The sequence below is a fragment of the Suricata suricatta genome, chromosome 2, assembly GCF_006229205.1.
Source record: "Suricata suricatta isolate VVHF042 chromosome 2, meerkat_22Aug2017_6uvM2_HiC, whole genome shotgun sequence".
NCBI lineage: Eukaryota > Metazoa > Chordata > Mammalia > Carnivora > Herpestidae > Suricata > Suricata suricatta.
This window is the reverse complement of record NC_043701.1, coordinates 14408627-14428386: the sequence shown is the minus strand read 5'-3', so window position 1 is coordinate 14428386 and position 19760 is coordinate 14408627. Positions and strand designations below refer to the sequence as shown.

At 39.5% G+C, this 19760-nt stretch overlaps 1 protein-coding gene across 1 annotated transcript in view; it reads left to right on the top strand.

Annotated features, from left to right (window-relative positions):
* The window catches only part of TTC26 (tetratricopeptide repeat domain 26), a 53610-nt gene that overhangs the window by 18492 nt on the left and 15358 nt on the right, over positions 1-19760 (top strand). The window contains exons 7-12 of the mRNA XM_029922821.1: positions 375-546; positions 9040-9114; positions 15110-15212; positions 16465-16520; positions 17806-17859; positions 18782-18845. Of these exons, the coding sequence (XP_029778681.1) occupies positions 375-546; positions 9040-9114; positions 15110-15212; positions 16465-16520; positions 17806-17859; positions 18782-18845 (524 nt within the window). The remainder of the gene's footprint in view (positions 1-374; positions 547-9039; positions 9115-15109; positions 15213-16464; positions 16521-17805; positions 17860-18781; positions 18846-19760) is intronic.

The window sequence follows — 19760 nt, the reverse complement described above, 5'->3', positions numbered from 1 at the left end:
TACCTGCCCCCACCCATTCCCCCCTCAGCCAATGAGTCTGCGCGCTTGTGTGTCCGTCCTCTGTTCCCATATGCTCGTTTACAGTTTTGCCCAGTTACAGCATACGTTAGTTTCATTTTTTTTAACATGAACCAGTAGAAGCTTAATGTTTCCCTTTCTCCTTTAGTTGTCATCTTTCATTCTACTTAAAGCACCCAAATATTACAAAAGAAAAATATCACACTGATGATACCTTGTTTTCTTTCTTCAAAAGGCAAATTCATGTCTTCTTTGTCTGGCTGTCCATTTGAACCTTTAGAAAAAGTCTCTTTAGTTTGACAACACTTCTCTAAAGTAGACTTAAACTGTTAACCCTTTATTCTTTCATCTAATAGGGAATACCTTGCCCTCAATGTGTATGTGGCCCTGTGTTACTACAAGTTGGATTACTATGATGTGTCCCAGGAAGTTCTGGCAGTTTACCTTCAGCAAATTCCTGATAGCACCATCGCACTCAATCTTAAGGCCTGTAACCATTTTCGCCTTTACAACGGCAAAGCAGCTGAGGTAGTGATGGAAATTTGTTTTTAATTTACTTAATTCCAGTTTGAATAACCCTATACTTTCTGGATTAGTCATAAGACTCTATTATCTGTAACTCTGGATTAATATCCCTTTGATATTGCCAGGGTGATTCTATATGAACCAATTATATAAATATTTAGAGTGATTAGATAGATATTCTAAAACAATGTTGACTTCTGAATTCTCTATGTCTAATATATAGTAGCTGATCATTACCTGGATGCTTTACATTAAGTTAAATAAATCAACACCAAACAGTTCTGCTTCTTCCTCTAAAATACGTTTGTGGCTGTGTGGTTCGTTGTTATTAGCATGTAAATCTCATCTCAAACCTAGGATTTCCATCAGTCTTTTTCTTCCTCCCGCGTCTAATCATCTACCACTTCCTATAAATTCTGAATCCTAGATACCTCTTTGATCTATCTCTTCTCCTCTGCCACTGCTCTTGTCTGGGCACTTCTCATCTCTCTTATTTAGGTTCTTTCAATAATTTCCCTGCCTCGAGCCTGGTCCTCTCCAGTCTAGCCAGTGACGCTGTTCCACACACCTTACTCTGCTACTAATGCATGTAACATGCTCATTTTCTGGAGTGCCTTATTCTGCTTGGTACAATTCAGTGTCTCTTTTAGGGTTATCCCAAGAGGCAATACTGGTAAACGTTTTATAAATACTTAGAAATTATGGGCACCTGGCTGGCTCAGTCAGTAGAGCATGACTCTTAATCTCCAGGTCATGAGTTCAAGCCCACGTTGAGCATGAAACCTATGTAAAAAATCTATATTAGGGGCACCTGGGTGGCTCAGTTGGTTGAGCCTCCAACTCTTGATTTTGGCCTAGATCATGATCTCACAGTTTCATGAGTTCTAATTGACAGCGCAGAGCCTTCTTGGGATTCTCCCTCTCTCTTTGCCCCTCCACCGTGCACACTTTCTGGCCCTCTCAAAATAGATAAAATAATTAGAGTGTTTTTAAATTAAGAAAAGAAATTTAGAAATTGAGTAACTTAAAGGCACTATGCAAAGTGCTTGGTATATATTATTTATTTTCCCTTATAATTCTGTGGATCAAATCTGTTATAGTGTCTTTTTTCTTTCTCTTTTTTCAAAAAATTTTTAAATGTTTATTTATTTTTGAGAGAGAGAGAGAGAGAGAGACAGAAGGTAAGCAGGGGAGGGGCAGATAGATAGAGAGAAGGACACAGAATCAGAAGCAGGCTCCAGGCTCCGGGATGTCAGCAGAGAGCCTGATGCGGGCTGGAACCCATGAGGTGTGAATTCATGACCTGAGCCAAAGTTGGATGCTCAACTGACAGAACCCCCCAGGCGCCCCTGTTGTAGCTGTCTTTATGTAGGAAACAGAGTAGATAGGAGGCCATATATGTGACTCCCTTTTATTTAGCACTCTACACACACTTGCACACACACACATACATGTACACACACAGAGAAAAAGGGAGAGAAGGCGTATTCTATACTATATTGACAGATATTTCTTTATTTATTTACATAATATATATAGTTTTATTTTTAAGATTTTTTAAAAAGTAATCTCTACAACAACATAGGGCCCAAACTTACAACGCCGAGATCAAGAGTCGCACATTCCACAGGCAGCCAGGCGCCCTCATCCAGCTTAGTTTTAGGTTAACTGTGTGAAGGAGGCCACACTTGGAAACTACTTCCTCTGCTGTTATTTTAGTTGATGTCAGAAGCCACCAAAATTCAAATGTAAAATTTGAGCACGTGTCGAAATTTTAAAATCCCAACCTTGCCCAAAACACAGATCCAGCTGGCATCGTGCCACTGGGGGAGGAGGGGAAGGAACTGAAACCGGCAAATTGACTCTATCGGAGCCAAAATTCACTATGAAAATGTAACAGCGAGGAACATTATTAACGTGTTCTAGCTGACAGCAAATTCCACCCCTGAGTGCCACAGGGGAGAGGGGAGGTGTACTGTTTGTGGTCGATGTTGATGAAAGTGGTCTGTTGGGCAGTACGGGTGCCCGCCACCCCACCTGCCACTGAGCAGTCCCTTTACATGTCACGTAAGGTATGTTCTTGGGTGTGCTCGTTTCTTTTTGTTTTTTTCTGAATGGGAAAAGCATGATTTATTTTATTTTATTTTTTTATTTTTTATTAATCGTTTATTGCCAAGTTGGTTTCCATATGACACCCAGTGCTCTTCCCCACAAGTGCCCCCCTCCATGGCCATCACCCCCCTTGCCTTCCCCTCTCCCTCTTCAGCCCTCAGTTTGTTTTCAGTATTTAAGAGTCTCTCATGATTTGTCTCCCTTCCTCTCCCTAACTTTCTTTTTCCCCCCTTTCCCTTTCCCATGGTCCCCTGTTAGGTTTCTGGCCATTTGTAGGAAAGTAGATGGACCTCGAGGGTGTCATGCTAAGCAAAATAAGTCAGGCAGAGAAGGACAGATACCATATGTTTGCACTCATAGGTCTAACAGGGCGTGCTCATTTCTACCAGGTCGTCCCTGCAGTCAGCCTCACCGGCTGCTTTCCAGCATTCACAGTTTAATAGTAGTAAACTGGTTTGCAGTTTGATCTCTTTAGGGTTTATGGCCTATAGTAAGAACAAATAAACAAAATATATCCTTGCCTTTCTACCTCGATTTAATCTTGGGGACTTTTCCCAATATTTTCCAGTCTATTAAATGTTTACATTGTGTCTGCGCACGCTGTCTCTGTAGTCTGGTGTGGGTAGCGTGGCTAACCAGTATTATGCAGGTCGAGCGTTCTCCAAGCTGGGGCACCAAGCTGCATGTCGTGTCTCCAGAAGGCATGGTTTTTCATTTGAAATGGTGTCTGTGCAGTTTACATATTATAATGTACCCAGCCGTAGATGACTATGTCAAATGTACCCTGACGAGCTTTGGCGGGGGGAGCTTTAGCTGTTTGTGTTTACTTATAATTTTATTAAACCATTTAATAATAAGGCATTCCTCTAGTAATTTGTATAATGGATTCAACCTAATAGGGTTCATTCTCTCTATGAGCACCAGTAGCATTCCGCTCTTCTGTAGCAAGCATGACATAATCTGTAATGATTCACTTACTTCTTAAAGTACTTTGAATAACTGGCCCAACGTTTTAAAATAAGAGATGAATTCAGGTCTCAAACTCGTGTTTATCTGACTCTAAAGCCCACAGACTTAACTGCAGTTTCAGATGTACTTTCTTTTTACCTCATATGTATACACACACACACACACACACACACACACACACACACACACATATATAATATCACATGCATACTATTTGGTAGTTGCCTAATTGTCTTTAATCTAGACAAGTTTATTGAGGATTAAAAGTGTCTTTTGATGTTTGTATTCTTGAACCTGACACAAAGCACACATAAAGTTGGTGTCAACTAAGTATATTGGTTGAATGAGAAACTTAAAGTATGACTTAGAAATTAAGGGACAATCGTGTTCAAAGAAGGAGGAGCTTCAAAGAGGTCAATAACGATGAAGACTGAGAAAAAACGATAACTAGGATTTCCTACAGTTCCCCACTCTGACGATTAGCATATCACGATCATTGGGACGTGGATCTAGATGACAAGGAGTTGAGGAGTGGGTGAGTAATCGCTTGGACTGGAATTTGTCATAAAAGATTTGGCAGCAGGATGACAAACAGATGATGAAACAATAGAAGCAATGAATATAAGATGCTGCTGGAGGGAAGGACAGTGCTAGTTTCAGAGAATAAAGACTTAAAAGAACTTTCCCTCCTGAACCAGGCAGGCTTCCAGGGTAGTGGTTAAGAGCAGGAGCTTTGAAATCAGATAGACCCAAATTCCACTCCTGGGTGATAGCTGTGTGGCCTTCAGTGAACTGCTCAATCTCCTGAAACATCACCTGCAAAATAAAGAAAGTAATCAGTGGACTTATTATAGGCTGCTGTGGAGATTACGTGATGTAGTGTATGTAAAGTCCCTGACTTGATCTGCATGGTAAACTCTCAGTAAATATTCACATTTATCAAAGATTTTGTAGGCAGAAACATTGTCAAAGCTGTCTATTTTTTTCTTTCTGTTTGGTGCTTTCTCTATTTTGTTTTAAAGGCTTTCCTGGATCAAGATCATATTCTCTGATATTATCTTCTAAAAACCTCATTGTTTTGCTTTTTTTCAAATCTAAATTATCTATAATTATATACTTTTTTATTTTTTAAGACTTTATTTTTAAAAAATGTTTATTTATTTTGAGAGAGAGGGAGAGTGAGAACATGAGCAGGGGAGGGGCAGAGAAAGAGGCTGAGAGAGACTTCTAAGCAGGCTCCACGTGGTCAGCATAGATCCTGACATGGGGCTCAAACCCATGAGCTGTGAGATCTTGACCTAACCTGAAGTTGGATGCTCAACTGACAGAGCCGCCCAGGTGCCCCAAAGATTTTATATTTTTAAGTGGGGCTCGAACTCATGATCCCAAGACCAAGAGTTACATGCTCCACCCCCTGAACCAGTTTAGGCACCCCTAATTATATTATATTTAAAAGGTTTAATTTCTCAATTAAAAAACAAAGATTGGCCAATTAGATTTAAAGGACAAAACCCTAATATATGTTTTAAATATAAGGGCACAGAACTTTTGAATGTATAAAGACATGTTTCATGTAGACTATTTTGTCTTTTAATTTATTAAAATTTTTAGGGGCGACTGAGTGGCTCAGTCAGTTAAGCATCTGGCTTCCGGCGTTGGTTCAGGTCATGATCTCATGGTTCGTGGGTTCAAGCCCTGCATTGGGCTCTGCACTGACAGCTAGCTCAGAGCCTGGAGCCTGCTTCGGATTCTGTGTCTCCCTCTCTCTCTGACCCTCCCCTGCTCGTGCTGTCTCTTTCTGTCTCTCAAAAATAAATAAAAATCATTAAAAATTTTTTTTTAATTTTAAATTTGAGAGAGAGAGTGGGAGAAGGGAGAGAGAGAGAGAGAGAGAGAGAATGAGAATATTAAGCAAGCTCCATGCTCAGCCTGAAGCCTGATGCTGAGCCCGGTCCCATGACCCTGGGATCGTGATCTGAGCCGAAATCAAGAGTGGGGTGCTCAACTGACTGAGCTACACAGGCACCCTGAATGCAGAATATTTCTTTTTTTTTTTAATGTTTTTTATTTATTTTTGAGATAGAGACAAAGCATGAGCGAGGAATGGCAGAGAGAGAGGGAGACCAGAATTGGAAGCAGGCTTCAGGCTCTGAGCTGTCAGCACAGAGCCTTATGTGGGGCTCAAACCCATGAATGTGAGATTATGACCTGAGCCAAAGTTGGACACTTAACTGATTGAGCCACCCAGGCACCCCATGAATGCAGAATATTTATGTGGTTTCTATCATTAGTGTCATGCTTCCAGAAAGGTCATTTTCACTCTAACATGGATAAGATGACCCTTGTCTTCTAGTTCAAGTTTTATGTTTTTAACAACTTCATAGAGATTTAAGACATAGCCCATATATGTCATCCTTTTTAAGTGTGCAATTCATTTATTTTTAGTATATTCACAGGTACGTGCAATCACCACCACAGTTTTAGTAAAAGGCGAAAGATTTATGAGATCTGAAGAGAAACCAGAGTATTCACCACCACAGTTTTAGAACGTTTGCATCACCTCAAAAGGAAATGCCATGGGCGCCTGGGTGGCTCAGTTGGTTAAGCCTCCGGCTTCAGCTCAGGTCATGATCTCACCATTCATTAGTTCAAGCCCCGCATTGCGCTCTGTGCTGACAGCTCGGAGCCTGGAGCCTGCTTCGGTTTCTGTGTCCCTCTCTGCCCCTCTCCTGCTTATACTCTCTCTCTTTCAAAAATTAAAGATTAAAAAAAAAAGAAGAAGAAGAAGAAAAAGAAACGCCATGCCTCTTAGCTATCAGCCCCTGGCCCTCATCCCCCTGACCCAGGCAGCTACTAATCGGCTCTCTGTCTCTACAGATTTGCCTGTTCTGTATATTTCATATGAAAGGAATCATATAAAATGTAAACTTTTCTTTAAATGTTTTTGAGAGAGAGAGCATGTGAGCAGAAGAGGGGCAGAGAGAGAGGGAGACAGAGGATCTGAAGCAGGCTCTGCACTTTGTGAGCAGACTCACGACTCGGGGCTCAAACCACCAACAGTGAGGTCATGACCTGAGGCGAAGTCAGACACTTAACCGACAGCCGCCCAGGCGCCTCAATATGTAAACTTTTATGATTATCTTCTTTTACTTAGCATAATGTTTATAAAGTTCACCACGCTGTGATATGGATTAGTATGTCATTAGTTTTTATGATCAAATAATATTCTATTGTGTGGATGTACTTCATTATATTTTGCCATTCATCAGTGAGAGACATTTGGGTTGCTTCCGCTTTCTGCCTGTTATGAATAATGCTGTGATAAGCATTTTGTGTACATGTTTTTGGACATGTTTTGGACCTGTTTCCACTTGTCTTGGGTATATGCCTAGAAGAATTGCTGGGTTATATGGAACTCTCTATTTAATTGAGGGACTGCCAGACTGTTTTACAAAGTAACTGTGCAAGTTTACATTCTCACCAGCCATATATAGGATTCTGTTTCTCTGTCTCCTTGCCAACAGTTTTTATCTGACTTTTTTTTGCTAGCCATCACATTGAATGTGAAGTAGAATCTCATTGTGGTTTTGATTCTCTGATGACTAACGGTGTAGACCACTTCTGAGTGTACAATGAGTACTTCTTTAAATCCTGGCCCCTCGGCACCTCGCTTACCTGACCCTGAGTTCTGGTTGGCCCTGCCCGCATCACAACTATCCTCAGCTTACTGAAAGATCTTCCTTTTTCACTTTCATTTGCTCAAGTGTGCACTGAAGTTTCCCAGAGACAACGTGATTTCAAAATAGATCAAATGAAGATACAGACATGCCAATCTAGCTGTCTTCTTTTAAGCCTGACATGAAAGAGATACGCAGAAATGTATAAAACAGTACTACTCTTCTCACTAAATTTTTGCATTGGTAAATGTAGTTTTTTAAAAATTTATTTATTTTGAGAGAGACAGAGACAGCGTGAGTGGGGGAGGGGCAGAGAGAGAAGGAGACACAGAATCTGAAGCAGGCTCCAGACTCTGAGCTGTCAGCCCAAAGCCCGATGCAGGGCTCGAACTCATGGACTGTGAGATCATGACCTGAGCCAAAGTCAGATGCTCAACTGACTGAGCCACCCAGGTGCCCCTAAATGTAGTTTTTTAAAAAAATGAAACATATTTATGTTAATATATGGTGGTTTTATTATTATTATTGATTAATTGAATACTTTAAAATTTCTGTTTTAATTTCTAATACAATATATATTGTAGTGTGCACTATTTATGTGGGTTATAATGCACATAAACAAAAGCTCTTTGGGATCCTTAATAATTTTTAAGATTATAAAAGAGAACCTGAGATCAAAAAGTTTGAAAATTGCTGATCTAGCTTAATATAACCAAGCAGTTCAGAATTGCTGCTGTGCACAAAAGAAAGGATTAGCAAAATGGTTGCTGGGGTAGATGCACAATCCCATATGAGATCAAGTAGAACAAGTTTGTAGTGGTTAGTGAGAACAATCAAGAATTTAAATAGTGGGGTGCTTGGGTGGCTCGGGTGAGCATCTGACTCTTGATTTTGGCTCAGGTCATGATCCTAGGGTCATGGGATCGAGTCCCACATCAGGCTCTGTGCTTAGTATGGAGCCCACTTAAGATTCTCTCTCTCTCTCTGTCTCTCTGTCTCTCCTCTTCCCTCTCTCTCTCTGTCTTTCTGTCTCTCCTCTTCCCTCTGCCCCTTTCCCCTGCTTGCTGCCTCTCTGTCTCTAAAATAAAAAAATATTAAATTTAATTATTTTGTCCTGAAAAGCTTGGCTACCTACTGATAGAAGTAGAAAAAGGAGGAGAGGAAGATTACTCAGAATTATAGATTGGCAAGTCAGGAAAAACAGAAAGCTGAGGAAGGGCTAAGGTAGTCCAAGGTGTTAGTGAAGATGCTAGAAGTGGTTGACCATTTGTTCTATGAGGAGCTAAAAGGGTGAGAGAACACAGAAGAGATCTGATAGGTCTAATAAATAATAGGAGAAGGTATTTTAATTATGGTATGTTAATAAAGGCCAATTCAGCAGCAAGGCGGTAATATGAGAGTTCAGGATATAGGTAGAATGATCAGATTGAAGAATCAACCGCAGTTTTGAAAAGCTTAGCTCCTTTGTCACCTTTGATTCTGCAAAGTAGAAGTCTTCAGACTTGGGTTTACCGGTTTCAAACTTGCTGCTTATTGGAAGGTTCAAGTCATTTAATATTTATAAGCCTCAATGTTCTCATCTGTAAAATGAGGATAGTCACACCGACTCTCAGAGTCCTGAGAAACAAATGAAATAGTGTGTTATATTCTTTGTAAACAATAAAGCGTTATAAAAAAATATGTGGTATAAGAACTGTACACTTGCCCTTTTCCTAAACTTTTCCTTTTTCGATTTCAGGCAGAACTCAAAAGCTTGATGGACAGCGCTTCTTCTTCCTTTGAATTTGCCAAAGAACTCATCAGGCACAATCTGGTGAATAGCAATTTCGTCTTGACTTGATTGAGTCTTATCCTTCTTTGGTACATCACAGCAGTTAGAAGGATACGTGGAGGGAGACATGGCAACAAACCCTTCTTGCTCCAAGTGAGCCCCTCCTTGCTACGGGAGACAGAAAATAAGTTTAGATATGAGGTCCTTTCCTCAAGGAACCCTGACTGGGAGGGTTTGCACATTTAGAAAGATGTGCAAGGCAGTATAGGTCCAAGGGTTCATTTTGTTGGCCAAGATCAAGGAACATCTATCCCTGTGGATTACAGCAAGTGGAAGGATATCCTGGCGAAAATCAAACTCGAGTTCATCTTTGAAAGGTGGTTGAGATTTAGAGAGTTCGCTGGAGGCAAGGATATGGAGTTAGAGCAGAAATGGCAGGTGTAAAAGGTTGTGAGCAGATTGAGCTTACTGTAACAGAAAGGGTGCACTGGGGTATGGTGCGGATTAAAGCCATAGTGAAAAAGTAAAGAGGCAGTCCGGTATAAGGCAGGATTATGACAGCCATTGATAAAAACAGTGTTCACTTTGATTCTGTTGACCAGCAATACAGCGGGTACAGAGTGGCAGTTTTCAACCCAGACACCTGGGGACACTGGACGAATTGTGTCATTTTGCCAAACTTCAGGTTCCTCATCTAAAATCAGCAGTGATAATAACTATGCCTTTTCTTTCTGATTATTCCTTCTTTTTCTTAACACCAGTTCTCCCTAGAACACATGCTAAAAACCCTAACTGCTTTAAACTCTCTGCTCCCTTTATCTCTGATATCTGCTTGGTCACTTAATCCTATTGATTTTTTTTGGCAATGTCTTGTCTTTATTCCATTCCTTCTCTAGTTCAGTCCTCTACCACAGATAGAACTTTCTCTGGATAGTTTCTTTTATGAGCTTCTTCCCCTTTACACTTCTTATCTAGTTTATCAACTTAATTTTTGTGTAGAATGATGTGTTAGAGATAATAGTCTGGAAATCAAGCTTGGAGAGAGATCAAGACCGGAGAATAGGTTTAGGAGTTTTATAAAAGAAATGATAGCCGAAGTCCTGACAACTAAACATGAAAGAAAGATTAAAAACAGAGAATACGATCCCAAGAGAGCATCTATATTTAAGGAGCTTTTCTTAAAAGCTTCCCAGATGGATATAATGTACAGCCAGAGTAAAGAAGCACCATATGTACATATGACTGGAAGTGGTAGATCAGCTAGTAAATAGAGATTCATTTCTGAGAGTGAGATTAAAGAGAGAAAGGAGAATGTGGAAGTTTTCCTTTTTCCCTTTGTAACATGTGAGTTTACCCCCATTGAACATATAATACTTTTATAGTTTAAAACAAAGCCTAAAAATACTACACAATATAAATGGTTATTATGAGCATTGGCTTTTGCGGTCAGACTTGAGGTCAAAATCAGCCTATTCTAGCTTTTGACATTTGGGTGAGTCACTGAGCATTGTTGAGACTCAGTGTTCTCATGGGCACCATGGGAAATTTCAGTACTTACTGTATTTTCTTGTGAGGACCAAATGAGGTAATGTGTGTAAGATGCTTTGCACAGTATCTAGCATATAGTAAGCATTTAGTAAATCATGTTTTTGTGATCATGCTGTGGCCGTTAGTCCAAACTGCAGAAACAGCTCTGGGCAAGAAGACAGAAGAGTCTGTTGAATTTAGTTAAAGGGGTTAATTTGTGACTCGTGAGAGTAAGTTTACTAGTGTGCTGAGAGCAGGAGGTTAGGAGTAAGGATAATAAAGTTGAAGCAGTGAAGGCACTTCAAAAGTGTGTGGCACTGAAAGAAAGGGAAGAAATCGGGTACTATGCAGAGGGAGGAAGATTTTTCAAGAGAGCAAAAATCCTTGTGTATGTTTAAAATTGAGAAGTAGGACCAGGAGCAAAGAAGATAGAATCACTAATAGAAAAACAAGACCCCAGCTGAGTAAAAAGTTATGAGATCCATGGATTGGCAGAACAAACTTTAAAATGTCCATACTACCCAAAGCAACCTATATATTTAATGCAGTCCCTTTCAAAATACCAACAGCATTTGTCGCAGAACCCAGACAAACAATCCTAAAATTTGTATGGAACCATAAGAGATCCCGGATAGCCAAAGGAATCTTGAAAAAGAAGAACAAAGCTGGAGATATCACAATCCCAGATTTCAAGATATACTACAAATCTGTAGCAATCAAAATAGTATGGTACTGGCATAAAAATAGACACAACTCAATGGAACAGAATAGAAAGGCCAGAAATAAACCCACAATTACACGATGAATTAGTCTTGGGTTTTGTTGTTGTTGTTTTTTTTACATTTATTTATTTTTGAAAGACAGAGAAAGATACAGTGTGAATGTAATGCCCAGAACTCGGGAGACCCCCAGAAATGAACCACCAGAGTCCAGATTCAAAGCCAAACAGCAAGGGTCGTTTATTTCAGGTTCGAACCCAGACCTCTGCTCACTCCAAGCTGGTGAAGCGGAGAGGGAGAGAGAGCCCCGTGCAGGCGGCTCACGTCCTTTTTATAGGCCGGCCCAAACAAGTCAGGGGCGTTCCATTGTTACAGCGCTTACATTGGTCAATATCTAAGTTCAGACATTCGACATTCCCTGATTGGATCCCGCCACAATTTGAATATCCAGTACTCCCCGCCCCAAGCGTATGTACAGAAGCAGAACAAGCGGGGCAGGTTAAGTTTTATTTTTCCTGGGACTCATACTGTTACAGAAATAGCACAGACCAGTTAAGTTTCGGTTTGCCTAGGTCTAATTTTTTAAGTTCCTCACAACTCTTAAGTTCCTCATGAACAGGAGAGGGGCAGAGAGAGAGGGAGACACAGGATCCGAAGCAGGCTCCAGGCTCTGAGCTAGCTGTCAGCACAGAGCCCGATGCGGGGCTCAAACCCACCATCCGTGAGATCATGACCTGAGCCGAAGTCGGACCCTCAACTGACTGAGCCACCCAGGCACCCCTCAGTTAGTCTTCAACAAAGGAAACAGGAATATGCAATGGGAAAAAACAGTTTTTTCAACAAATGGTGTTGGGTAAATTGGACTGCTCCATGCAAAAGAATGAAACTGGACCATTTTCTTACACGATACACAAAAATAAACTCAAATGGATTAAGAACTTAAATATGACACCTGAAACCATAAACATCCTAGAAGAGACCACGGGCAGTAATTTTTGTGACATTGGCCATAGTAGCAGTTTTCTAGATATGTCTTCTGTGGCAAGGGCAACAAGAGCAAAAATAAACTATTGGGACTACATCAAAATGAAACGTTCTGCCCAGCCAAGGAAACAATCAACAAAACAAAAAAGGCAACCTGCAGAATGGGAAACGATCTTTGCAAATGACACCTAATAAGGGGTTAGTATCCAAAATGTATAAAGAACTTATACAATTTGGGGTGCCAGAGTGGCTCAGTTGGTTAAGCATCTGCCTCTTGATCTCAGCTCGGGTCATGGTATCACAGTTAGTGAGTTTGAGCCCCACATGGGGCTCTGTTCAACAGCACATAGCCTGCTTGGAATTCTTTCTCTGTCTCTCTGCCCCTACTCCACTTGTGCTCTTTCTCTCTCAAAAACAAAAACAAAACTTATACAACTCAACCCCCATAAAACCAATCCAATAATTAAAAAATGGGTAGAAGACATGAATTGACATTTCTCCAAAGAAAACGTCCAGATTGCCAACAGATATGAAAAGATGCTCAGCATCACTCATCATCAGGGAAATGCAAATCAAAACCACAATATCACCTCACACCTGCTAGAATGGCTAGATCAAAAACACAAGACATAAGTGTTGGTGAGTGCCGGAGTCCAGCTCGGGCAGGTTCACAGGTCCCTGAAGGATGGACAGTGTTGATGAAAGGGAGCGAGAGAGCCTCGGCTTTCTTTCTGATCACCAGGCAGGCAACTCTGTACTGACCGGAGAGTCCGCTTTATTTACTGAAAAAATGGATGGGGTACAAAACAGAAGTGGCAGTTGCCTTAGACAATGATTTTTGGTAACAAATTCTTTGGTATGTAAAAATTTCCCAGAACATGGATAGGTGGAAGGCTCATGCATAGTTTTTACCAATAGAGATTGAAGTAGGTGACTAGATGTTTATCATATGGGATAGGAAGGGATCTTTAGCATTCAAATACAAGGCAAAGTTTTTAGCATAGCAAAGGCAAGAGTTAGGTCTTTGTGAGCAGGGGCCTATAACTTGTTTTCCGAGGGAAAGAAAAACAGGTTTTCTCAGGAAATGTAACATTTGCTCCTATAATCACAAAAGAAGAAACTCCTATAACAAGTTTTTTCACAAGGTACAATTCACATATTTTTAGCAATAAAGAAGGCAAGTCACTCCTGATATCAGTCATTCAGGCGCCTTGGGGGTCAGAGCTCAAGCAGAAATTGAGTGGGGGTTGAGTGGGCATAGATGCCTTTTGCCATCTGACGGTGGGAGGCTTTGCAAACCTGCCTTACTCCAGAAATGGCTCCCAGCAGGTGAGAATGTGGGAAGAGAGGAACCCTTGCGCCCTGTTCATGGGAATGCAAATTGGTGCGGCCCCTGTGGAAAAGAGGGTGGGGGTTCCTCGAAAAATTAAAAATAGAATTACCATGTGATCCAGTAATTCCACTACTGGGTCTTTACCCAAGGAACATGAGAAACACATAAATATTCAAAAATACATATGTACCCCTATATTTATTGCAGCATTATTTATAGCAGCCAAATTATGGAAACAACCGAAGTGTCCATCAATAGATGAGTGGATGAAGAAGAGGTCGTATATATATACAATGGAATATTTCTCAGCCATAAAAAGAATAAGACCTTGCCATTTCGGGTAACATGAATGGAGCTAGAGTGTATAAAGCCAAATAAGTCAGTTAGAGAAAGACAAATTCCATGATGTCAGTCATATGTGGAATTTAAGAAATTAAACAAAGAAAAAAAGAGACCAGCCAAAATACAGACTCTTGACTATAGAGAACAAATCGATGGTTACCAGAGGGGAGATGAGTGAGGGGACAGTTGAAATTGGTGAAAGAGATTTACACTAACTTGTCACAATGAGCACTGAATACTGTATGGAATAGTTGAATCACCATATTGTACACCTGATGTTAACTGTAGTGCAATGAATTTATTTCAAGTCATGAAATCAAGAAAATGGGTGAAAGAATTAATCTTGGCAAAAGAAGGGAACATTTCAGACAAGGAAGAATCAAGAAAGATAACCAAATGGATATTTTTGAGGTAGAAGGGAGAGATTAGAGACTTAATGCCTGATGACATTGATCTCTTTATATTTATTTGTGAAACAGCTTGCTATGTGCCAGACACCGTGCTAGGCTCTGGGTGTCCTACAGTGCACGAAACTGCTCTCCTGGGTAGTATTTCTGTTTTAGCTCTTCTCTGTAGCATATGACAACATTCTTATATGTCTCCCCACTTGAGTGTAGCTATATTATAGGGACAAGGAAGTGACTTGTTCCTGCTGCAATGCCAGTGCTTACTACAATCCCAGACAAACAATAGGTGCCACTGTTTACAGAATTAATTAAATGTCACCTACTATGTACCACACATTTACCCGTCTTTATCTCATTCAATCCTTATAATGAAGAAAAAGGCTCAGAAAGGTTATATAAATTTCTTCCTGGAGTTTTTGACATAGAATATTTGTCTAGAAAGAAGTTTTATTATTAATTATTGGGTACATTAAGAGTTTTCTGTAGTTCTTATGAAAAGGAAATGTATGCAATAGGCTTATGCCTTTATTCTGTTTCTTACACTTATTATAATTTAGATAATGGCTTTTTTCAATGAGGGCATCATCGTGTGTATATTGAGAGCTTCAAAAATATATCCATCCTTCCAAAGAATAACTGAGTTATAGGTGGCAGCTCCTTCCACATTTCCCCCAATAAATACATTCATACTTAATGCCATAATGATGGACTTTCTCTGTCGTTAGGTTGTTTTCCGAGGAGGTGAAGGGGCTTTGCAGGTTTTGCCTCCCCTGGTTGATGTCATTCCTGAAGCTCGGTTAAATTTAGTGATTTACTATCTTCGTCAAGGTAAGAAAAATTTGTCTTGGTCTTGCTTATAACGAGATATGGTAGAACATCTAATCTCTAATTGAACTACCTGCTTAGCTTTTAAAACCCAAAATACTTCCCAAAATGTATTTATTTGCAGCAGGTTCATAGGATAGAACAAATTTATTGGTGCTTATTTGTTGTACCTTTTCTCTTTATCCTCTCTTTCCGTCTCTGTTGCTTCCAACCTTCTCCCTCATTCTGTTTTTCTTTCTTTCTCTTATTTTTTCTGTCTTTTGTTCTCTACCCCGTTTTTCCATTGCTTTTCCTTCCCTGTCCTTATTGTTATTTTTCTAGTGTTCCCCTGTGTATAACGTACATCACATTTTCTCGAGTCTTTATCATTAACTATTTTTTATTTACTATAGTTATCTGCCTTTCTCTTTCTTTCTACCTCCAGCTTCTTATGAGAAATATTATGATTCAAAGAGAAGGTGACATTTACTGCCCCTAAGTCAGGGTAAAATTGTTAGACACATGCCTAATGCGGTCTTTTATCTGACAGCGGGGAGAGCAGGGTAGGAGCTACCGCGCATTGGTGGCGGCGCGTGGCATGGACCTGCACTCACAGTGTGGGCCTTTATAGGCGCATTGTAGAAACCAGCCAGACCACGTATTCCTCATCGAGGAAAGTGTGTTTATTAAAATAAGAACATGAACTTGCAAAGAGTTCTATCTGATATGTAAACACAACGAAATAGGCTTTTGGACAAAAATTAAATATGTTTTATAAGTTAATTTTTATTATAGAAATTTTCAAACTAAGCAAAAGTCAATAGTATAAACACCCAAAAGAACAGCCAGATATTCATTCCCGATTCAACGGTCTTCAAGATATTGCCATTATTTTTCATTCATCCTCCCTTTCTCTGGTTTACTGCTGAAAGGGTTTAAAGGAAATCTCAGACTTCGTGTCATTTCACTCCTACATACTTAATATATATTCTCTTTTTAAAAATCAGTAGTTTTTCTTGTATAATTATAATGCCATCGGCATATACTTAGCTTGAACCCTGTTTTAGGTGTTTCATGGCTTATGGGTTTCCTAAGATATTTGGTTATCTTTAGGATAATTACTCCACATTGAACTTGATGGAGAGTTAGAAGACAGATAAAACAACTTGCACTTTCCGTGAACATTTGAGTACTGAAGATCTTATCTTTTGGGAACTATTTCAGAAGAGTTTGCTGGAATAGAGACTAGTATAGCTACTTATTCCTTGTATTTCAGATGATGTGCAAGAAGCTTATAACTTAATTAAGGATCTGGAACCTACTACTCCTCAGGTAATTGAAAATGTGTTACCATTTTACTAACCAACTTCTGCTGAAAGTGGAATTTCAGAAAGGCAGTGAGAAGGCGTACTAGAAAAGATTCCTGCTTGTAGAATCTCAGGAAAGACCATATAGTTTGATCTAGGAATGTCCTGTGAGACTTTCGATATGAGAATGAATATTCTGGATTTTTTTTACGTTTTTAAACTTCCTTATATGTGGTCATTTCCTCAAAAGGGTTGAGGTTTGAAAAAACGAAAATCTAGGATTACAATGGACCTAACAGCAAGGTATAGAAACCTATCTCACTGGTATAAGTGTTTGTAATTTGTATTCCTCCCTGCTAGACTGTTAGCTCTTGGCAGTCAGGGACCGTTGTTGTCTACAAGCATGTAGTCAACACTGCACTTACCGAATGAAAGACTGAAAATGTTTCTAGACCCCATGAAATCTAAGCAGGTGTAGCTTCAAGTGTATTCAAAACTTCAGCATTGGGACGGCTGGGTGGCTCAGTTGATTGAGCGTCTGGCTTTTTATTTTGACTCAGGTCAGGATCCCGGGGTCATGGTAGCGAGCCCCACACTGGTCTCCGTGCTGGGTCTGGAGCCTGTTTAGGATTCTGGTCTCCACCCCACTCACACACGCTGTCTCTCTCTCTCATATAAAAAATTAAAATAAAAGCTCCAGCATCTTTTATGTTCTTTTTATGAGTCCTTTTAAATAAAAATAGTACCTACATAAAAAATTGATAGCTGCTAAGGAAGGTGTCTTTTGAAGAATAGAGCCATGTCTGAACGGGATAAAAGTGAGGCCCCAGAGCTCCAAAAGAGAGAATACCTTACAAATGGAAATCAGAGGATATTCTTCCTTTTTCCTTTGAGGAAAAGGATTATTATGAAAAGAAAATTATATTATTGGAAAGAGAAAATACTATATATGTTTTGGTTATGAACAATGCAAGGGGCTAAAAGGTGATAAAGACTATTACATGGATATTTTATTGTTAATTTTTTCCATTGAGTTGAAATAAAACTTTAACTCCTTGAAGTTTCCACTGAGTTTCTCCTGCTTAAGATTGAGAATTTACAAATATGGTGAATTCTGTTATATGGACACTTTCCTGAAAACCAAATGAAAGTCTCCTAATCCTTTCATTCAAGCCAAGGATGGAAAAGAGAAAAGTGATTCCGGGTAACTTCTGATAATATACATAAAGTATTAAGTTGAAATTAATTTGGAAGACTTCTCATAGCTACACATTCTTTTAACAGTAATTAGTGTTATTCCATGTTGCCAGGAGTATATCCTCAAGGGAGTGGTCAATGCGGCCCTTGGCCAGGAAATGGGTTCGGTAAGTAGGAAATCACTGGTAATCTATGGATTGCGGTTACAGTGTCTTGGGAAAGACCAAAATGAATGTTCTAGTTCAGCCAGCAATAAGCTTACGATTAGGCTCACCTGTAGTTCCTTTAATTCCTCCATACCCCCCCAGCCAAGATTTCACTGTGAAAAGAATTCTGTTATTTAAAGACCAAAAAAAAGAAAGCTTTAACCCAAGTATTGCCGCTTCATCTTTTAAAAACTCAATTTTAAAGCAATGTTTATAGCTAATAACAACCACAAATCATCGCACATCTTCATTCTTATTTTCAGTGAGCTGCATTAACCTTGCACACCTCTGAGCTGTAATATTGACATCTGTAAGATGGGGATACTTGTTTCTTTGACAAAGATTTTTTATAAACACTGTCTAAAATCAAGTTCTTATTCATATGCATATGGCACATTATGTTCCTTTTGGAACAAAATGGATATAAATAAATCTTTTTATCTCTGGCTCACTCTACAATGCCTCCGATGGTGGATAGGCATTAAATAGTTACTGAACAAAATGAATGAGTGTATTTAATTAATACCCCTTGCTATATCCATGGCTCCTACCACACCGTCTGATATAAGATAAAAGAGCAGTAAATATCTGTTCAGCGTGTGAATGAACGACTAAATGAATGAGTTCATTTAATGAAGGTACTTTTGGGATAGAGTTTGGGGATTGGAATTTTTTTTTCTTTTTTATCTCACCCTGGGTAGATTTTAATTCAGTTTCAGGGAATGAGTCTCTAGTTGCTTATGCTAGTAAGAATTAGTTTACGAGAGGATTTAAAAGAAGGGTATATATTAAATCCTGGCAAATATTTTAAAACCATAACATGTAATACAAATAAAATATTTTCAGCTCATATCAGTTCTCTCAGCTCTGCTTTGTTTTTCAGAGGGACCATATTAAGATCGCCCAGCAGTTCTTCCAGCTGGTGGGAGGGTCAGCGAGTGAGTGTGGTATGTATGGCTGAAATCTGTACTCATTCACGTGACTCGTGCTTGTTGGAATTGGTCATATATTGCCTGGTGAAGTTTGAGTTTCTGTCCGGGGATATATCTGTCAGGCTTGAATAAAAAGAATTAAGTAGGAAGTCCTGTGGAAGGGACACGGGAGGGAATATTGGGTTAGCTCTTCCCAACATCTCAGCTAAAGTGGGATAAGAGAATAAATAAGGAGAGGAGAATAAATGTAATCTTTAGTTCATGAGAGTTATTAAAATTCGATTGTTTTTCTTTAATGTTTAGTTCTTATTTCTTTTGAGACAGACAAGGAGAGTGTGAGCAAGGGAGGGGCGGAGAGAGCGGGAGAGAGAATCCCAAGCAGGCTCCATGATGTTAGCCCAGAGCCTGATGTGGGGTTCAAACCCACAAACAGGTCATTACCTGCGCTGAAATCAAGAGTTGGATGCCTAACCGACAAGCCACACAGGAGCCCCAATTCTGATTTTGATTTGAAATGTTAACATCCATTGATTTTTCAAGGGCTCCCTATGTATTCAACTTTTATCATGTCATAGGTATTTTTTCTGGTGGGTCATTTGCCTTTTAATTTGCCCATGGTATTTTTTCACATATAAAAATATTTAAATCTCATTTAATTAAGTTTATCTTTTTATGATGATGTTATTCATGGCTATCTAGCTTAGAAAATACCTTTGTACCACACAGTTATATAATATTCACTTATATTTCCCACTAGTAGTTTTGTTACTTCATTTTTTTAATTGAAGTATTGATTTCATCAGTCAAGATTGGATGTAAGGTTTGAGAAAGGCTATAAAAAGGGCTGGCTTAGCCAGATGAGCTGAGAGGGCTGTGTGCACCAGCGTCTATTCTGATGGATGGTTTTCGTAGTGAACTAGTTGTTAAATA